This window comes from Ipomoea nil, unplaced genomic scaffold (genome assembly GCF_001879475.1).
Source record: "Ipomoea nil cultivar Tokyo-kokei standard unplaced genomic scaffold, Asagao_1.1 scaffold1564, whole genome shotgun sequence".
NCBI lineage: Eukaryota > Viridiplantae > Streptophyta > Magnoliopsida > Solanales > Convolvulaceae > Ipomoea > Ipomoea nil.
In genome coordinates, this window is record NW_017617992.1 from 158,742 (window position 1) to 166,245 (window position 7,504).

A 7,504-nucleotide genomic window follows, 5' to 3' on the forward strand; every position below is an offset into this window, starting at 1 on the left:
ATTTGGTAGGTCAAAGGATTAGTTTTGAAATTTCCAAAAATTAATAATGATTCTATATTTCACTATCTTGATTTTCTTTTTCATCCCTTAAAATTTGAAATATATCCAATTATTATTAAAATGAATATCAATAATTAATTAATTATAAAAAATGTTGTTGAAAAACAATTGACGATTTTTTTTTTTTTATAAAAGAGTGACAATGCATATTTAAATAAATGAAAAATATTTTTTTACTACTGAATCTATTTGTGTTATGTGAAAATTTCGAAAGTAATATTTGGTGTCGATCATACATTATTGCACATAGTATAATTAAAAATAATTATCTATAATAATTGACACAATCATATATGGTATATATATAAAGATATTGAACGATTGATTCTAATGTGGTCGACTGACATCACGGCGGGAAATCTCGTGTTTTTCGTCCAACATTTCCGTCCAACCGTAAATTGGTCAGTATTTTAATAAAGATTTCAACTTTCTGTTACTAAATATGGATGTACGGAAAGTTGGTCAGAATTTCCGTCCAACGTAAAATCAAGTTTTTACCCTTTTTTGTTTTTTTCTATTCTTAATTTTCTTAGATTTTTTATTTTGTTTTGGGTTTGATAGCAGTTAACAAATGGAGGCTTGTGATTCGGAAGCCAACTTCTAGACATCATCCTTACCAAGGTGAAACTTAATTAGGGTGTGTTTGGTTGGTGGATTTTGCCCATAGGAATGGGTATGAAAGTGATTGTTGTTGTTTGGTTGATAGGTTTTTAGAACACTACTATGGGTTTCGAATACCCTATCGATTGAAAAACCCATACCCAAATACAATAAGGGTTTCATTCCCTTATTTATTTTCAAGCACTACTATTAGTAACTATTCCCATTCCACCCTACTACCAAACATGTTAAATATTTTCACCAAAACCTATTACCATTACCAAGTATTTGATACCGATTCCGATTCCGATTCCGATTCCTATGTGCGAACCAAACACACCCTTAATAGGTTTTGCAATTCAATGGAAAAATGATATTTGAGTGAGTAGATATAGTTGCCTTACTGCAATTATTTTAATCTAAATTCTGGTGCTGAATGGAAGCACCTGATTAGTATATTCATTGAGAAAGATATATGAACATGTTCTTATTATTCTCTGCATTTCACTATTTTCAAGATGATAATCATATGCTTTTTGTCCTGTGATGTGTCTGATTGTTTCTTGCATATCTGGCTTCTTTGGATGTAGCAATGGTGATCTTTTGAACAATTGTTGAGACTCATCTTGAAGTTAACATTTAATTGCATGATATTGAAGAGGAATTTAATAAAGTTGCAAATAAATTAACTAGTCATATATCTGAGGTATTTCTTTGAATTGTTTTGAGTGCCATAAGATATGCTTATTAACAATTCCCTTTTATATCACATTCACATGAACTAAAGTACAACAATAAAACTATAAAATAATCTTATGTAAAGATATGGTTACTTTATCATATTCTATAATATACTCCTTAATATTTTATAGCATTCTGTCATGATCAAGTTTACCTGACATACTTGATTTCCTTCATATGATATGCTTTATGGGCTTGTTGTGGCATTACATAGAAAAAAAAAAAACTTATGTTGGTGATTTTCTAGTTGAAGATGTTCTAGAGGCTGGCCTAGCACAACAAATAGAGCAATCACTTCAATCAAGTAAGATTGCATAACTTGAATAGTTGGATGCTTTCTTAATCTCTGGCATTTTATTCAGTGTATGTGCTTGCTTGTTTGCTAGTGCATGCTTTGCCATTCTCAGGACTGGATTTGTACCTTTGTTTGCATGCAGCACTGCAAATTAATTTAGTGTCCAACTAAAACTTATTTGTTGGATAAACAGATGAAGACAAGTAGTACAACTCTTATACTAAACAAACTTTAGAATTAGTATGTAAGAATTCACAAGTTTTCCATTTTTTCTGTGTTAGATTACTTAAACATAAAGGCATTCCTTTAGTTTTCTAGTCATTTTATAAAATGCATAGGTATCTACTCATCCTGTGTTAGATTACTTATATCACGGTCCATTTTTGGTGAAGGTCTACACTTGATCAACGTCATTGAAGAAGAAGGCGGTGGATGCTACATTGATCACAGTCATTGAAGTAGTGCCGGATTTGAATGCTTATTTCGGTGCATCAAGTATACTTAAATAGTATCAATAAAGTAGTATATATTTTCATACTTAAGTAGTATCAATTAAGTAGTATATATTTTTTCATTACTTTTTTTTTATGAACATGACGATAATTTTTGTTGTAAATAATTTTGATGTTTAAATAGATTTTCAATTTGAAATTTAGTGTGTCCATTAATTTGTTGATGACATATAATTTATTTACAACACGTATAAATAAAATTATGATAATATAAAAATAATAAAACATTCCATATGATTTAGGATTTTCCTACCAACGGTTGGAAGGAAAATAACAAAATATAATAGGTGAGTTTTCCGTCCAACATTGGTCGGAATTTCCGACCATCGGACGTAGTTGGACGGATATTTCCACATTTTAAAAATGTGGGTCACTTGCCGGAATTTCCGTCCAATTTTTGTTCCTTAAACGCTATGTCCGACCAAAAATCGTAGTCGAACGAAAATTTCCACAGAAATTTTTCCGAACCTTCCTTTTGATCGGTATGTTGGATGGAAACAGCGACCAATATATCTCGTTTTCCAATGTTGGACGGAAAACGCAAAATTTCTAACTCAAGTTTTCTGACTTTGTCCCTACTTTCAGCTCATTGTTATAGACTTATATATAGATTCCATTATGTGTTATGCAATAACGCTTCTATCTAATTAATGAAGAGACCAACTTATTCGTAGGAAATTTCTCGAAATTGTTGCCAAAGAAGACTTGTTGGAAGTTTGAACACGTTAGCAAGAATTGGATGACTTATTCTCTATTTCTCCATGCTCATATATACAAAAATGTTTTGCAGCGGCGAGTTCTCAACGTCATCAAAAATAAAAAATTATTAAATGAATGAGAGAATACTTTTAGATTATACAATTCAAACACCTCTAAAAAAATTATATATATACTAGTACAAATTTATTAGTGCAAACTCACTTCGTTTTTGGGTGTGAGACAAAGACTTGCCTTCTCAATTTCATTTTTTTTTTTAAATTTAAATGATTCTATTTTGAGAATCAATTTTTTATTTACATTTAGCCGTTTTGAATATATTATATATTGAATAAAAACTCTCACTTAGAAAAACTCGAGTCCACTTAGAGTCGATCCAAATTGAAAGTAGACTCCACTCAAAAGTATTCCGAAATAGTCATTTCACATGCTAAAAATGTGGGCGACCAGATGCTGCCATCACCCAATACTTTGAAACACTCAATCTCAGCTCTTCAACGGTGTGTTGTTAATGGCCAAATTTTAGGATGTGCAAGATGGGCAACAACCCAGGGCCACAATTTTTAGAGGGCCTAATATTTACATCGTTCATACTTATTTGAAATAAAAATCATATATTTTACAGTAGAACAATTATTTTTGCATTCAGCTAGTGACCTAGTGTTACACCGTCCATACTTATTTGAAACAAAAATTATATATTTTACAATATTGGCTTTAAAGATTATGCTTATACTTTTGGTAGGATCTCATTTATTTATAAGAACGGAGCAAAAAAAAAAAAAAAAAAAAAAAAAACGGCCCTGGTGCTGTTGTTGCCCTTCTACTACTTCTATAGCTTCTGATACTTCAATTCTACATTTCTTAATTGCTGGAATTGCTAAAGCCGTAGACACAATTATCATGAACATGCGGAACAGAAAAATAATAGAGAAGATGATCCCCGGAAACAGTGAATAATCAAGTACACCAGTACGTAGTTGGATGCATAAATCTACAATGACAGTGATTACCAGGATGCATAAATGTTATAATCATTCATTGTTTTCCTTTCATTCATTAGTATTTTTTTGACATTAATTATCAATTTGAGCTAATTTTGTCACTTGTGTAGTTGTTGATTTTGCTTAGGTGATTTAATTTGGATAAGAAAATGATATTTTGGGAAGGTCAATACACTTTCTGATCAAGGTTTGAAGTCACCATGGCACTAAGATGTGATTCTCTACAAATGGAGGCAATGACATATATGATGATGTACTTAGAGAGGATGATGGAGTAAAAGACATTTTTGGTCCTAGACTTATAGTGGCTTGGACAATTTTAGTTCTTTATAAAAAAATTTGTCATTTTATGGACAGAGTTATTGTGGCGAGGACATTTTTGGTCCTCCGTCTATATTTCTGTTAGATAACCGTATGAGAGAGGGACAATTACGTCAATTTAGGCCATCTCTTTATTGTGAGATGGACGATTTTGGTCCCACAACCATGCCTTTACTCTGACCCTCATTTATTTGTAGTTTTGCACTACGAAATGCTCTGCCCACAACCATGCCTTTACTGCAACGTGGACTCTCCGACTCCTTCGAATTATGTCCGAGAAGAAAACAAAACACACATAGATATAATAGATAGAAGGAGATAGCCTAAATTGACGTAATTACCCCTCTCTCAGACGGTTATCTAACAGAAATATAGACGGAGGACAAAAAATGTCCTCGCCACAATAACTCTGTCCATAAAATGGCAAATTTTTTTATAAAGGACTAAAATTGTCCAAGCCACTATAAGTTTAGGACCAAAAATGTCTTTTACTCGAGGATGATGATATACTTAATGGTATGTAACAAAAGCACAAGCTAAGCTAGCACTACACCATATAATATTCCTTACATTATAAATTGACACTTCAATGAAAATTATATTATAATCAACAATACATTATTTGACACGATGACTAATCTTACATAATAAAACCACACAAACAAATCAAGTCTAAATTTGAAGTATACATAAGCAATAATTACACATATGACATATAAATCAAGCCTGCATTTTAAGTAATAATATGTAATTAATTAAGAAAGCACACATAAGCATTACATATGACATATATATATAAATCAAGTCTGCATTTGAACAATCATATGTTCATCGGACTCTACAGAGGATACTCCATTGCTTATTGCAGAAGATGAAACTATTGCTGCTTGTTGCTCAATCCATCCACGCCATTCATCAATGCATAATGATTGATTGGGACCAAAGCTTGAAAGTTTACCCTCTTCAAAAAATTTTAGAATATCTTCTGTTTCTCCGAAAATGATAGCGGCATCTCGAACACTTTCTAATCTTTCCTCAATTGCATTGCTTATGCACTTAGTATATATCAGATGCGGCAAATTGGTAAGACAAGCCGCCAATATGTCTACAATCATGCATATTAACTTCCTAAACAACTCTTCAGCTTGGCACTCACCATCTTCATAGTATAGTAGAATGGTTCGAGTAATTCTGTACATTGAATTTGCAGCTAAAATATTTGCAGGCCAGTAGAGTGGATTTTCCACTATCATTATGTTCTCTTTAGAGCTAAACTCCATAATAATCCCTTCAGCTACATCAGCAAGATCTCGAATAATATCCTTAGCAGAACTTATTTCTCGAGTTTTTCTTTCAAGATTTACGTCTAACCATTTCCTATGAAGCTCAACTCCCACCCACACAACATCTGCTACATTTTTAATATTTTTCAACCCACATTTCCCATCCAAGACATCTATGAGGCTTGCATAGCGGAGGCCTTCATTAGCACTGCTTACCAACGAATCAACATGTTGACTTGAGATGTTCGGAATTGCAATGACGATGCTTGTTAGTGTCACCACCGGAAGTGTCCAACAATTAGGAGGTTCACCAGACAATAGCTTTGGAACTCGATTGCTATCAAATTCTACTACGCCAACAAAGGAGAAACTTTGACGATCTAGAAGATTAAATAGGTGTTGTGGCCGTTGCTTCTTACCCATCTCAACAAGTTTATCCACCCTATTAATAATCCCTCTCAATAATTTTTTTGGAAATTGCTTTTCTCCTTCAAGTAGTATTACAAAGCAATTGAGATCTTCCTCTGAAACTTTCTTTTTGCGGAACAATTTGCCTAAATAATGATTAATTAATTTGCCTAATGGATTAACTACAAGTACTAATGGAAGCACCAAGTAAAAAGAGATAACACTACAAAACTTACACCACATTACATTCACCGTCTGAATTAGTATGCAGACACTCAAGATCAAAGATCTTATGCTATGAATAAGTTTTCTGAGTGTGCGTCTCTTAAACTTTATAGGTATTGATCCTTGCCTCCACTCAACCAATTTTTCAGTCCAATAAGACTCAATTGTGACATCTTCTCTACTGATTCGGATCCCATTGTTCTCATACTTGTAACCAACCACACTAATAATGAAGATTGTAGCTATGAGCAGAGTTGGTAACGTGACATATAATTGTGAAACTAAAATAAAGTCAAGGGTCCACTTATATTCAGATTTCTTTGGTTGACACCGCGAGTTAAAATCGGTACTCACCCCACCAAAAAGTGCTACAAATGAAATAAGGGCAGAAAATTGGCAGATGATATTAGTATAGGCGAAGGTGACCAACCTTTTCATCAGAAGCTGGGGGCTACCAGATGCTGCCATCACCCAATACTTTGTAATGCTCAATCTCAGCTCTTCAACTCTATAATGTTGTTGCCCAGCTTCCATCTGCCTCTCATCTGAAGCTAGCTTCTGATACTTAGATTCTGTGCGTTTCTTAATTGCTGGAACTGCTAGACCCGTACACACAATTGTCATCCATGTGCAGAACAACAAAGCAATTTGGATGATGATTGTCGGAGATGATGGGGAATCAAACACATGGAAATGTATTTGGATGTATAAATCGACAACCACGGTGATCACCAATATGCTCAAAGCCGTGAGGTTGGTTACAATATCTGCATTATTCATAGAGCCCAGAGAGGTGTAAAAATTACCCATAGCCACAGTTAAAAAAACCGTGTTCATAATTTTTACCAGATTATCTGGTTCAGACAACTTGGGAGTTGTGAGATCGGTTGCAAGCTTGGTAGTCACAGCTAATAGTGTTAACCAAGTTGCATTGAGAGGGAAGAAATTGCTGAATAACCGAACATTAAACTTGGGAAACGAGATAATGAAGGTTAAACATGAGTTTAAAAACATTGCAAAGGAACAGACCAGAGACGCAGCTGCTATATAAACGCCTATAATTGGCATCGGAGAATCATCATCCTGCATACATGAAGGACTACCTGCCGGTTGGTCGGAACTCATTTCGATTAAACTAAGCTTTCAAATCCGGCCTGTAGTTTAACTACAATAGATGGAATATGAAGGTAAATATATAGGCCAGGCAGACAACCACTGCATTGGCTTATTTTCGACGAACATTCGTTCATATACGTAATATATAGACGTTGTCAAACCAATTTTCATAGGGTTCAGAGATCAAGAACGTAATATATAGACGTTGTCAAACCATATATA

The 7,504-nt window shown here is 33.6% G+C and overlaps 1 protein-coding gene across 1 annotated transcript; it reads right to left on the reverse strand.

Annotated features, from left to right (window-relative positions):
* Positions 1-5,050: 5,050 nt before the first annotated feature.
* Positions 5,051-7,291, reverse strand: LOC109189814. The gene has a single exon (XM_019340442.1). The coding sequence runs from the start codon at positions 7,289-7,291 to the stop codon at positions 5,051-5,053; it is 2,241 nt and encodes a 746-aa protein (XP_019195987.1).
* Positions 7,292-7,504: the final 213 nt, after the last annotated feature.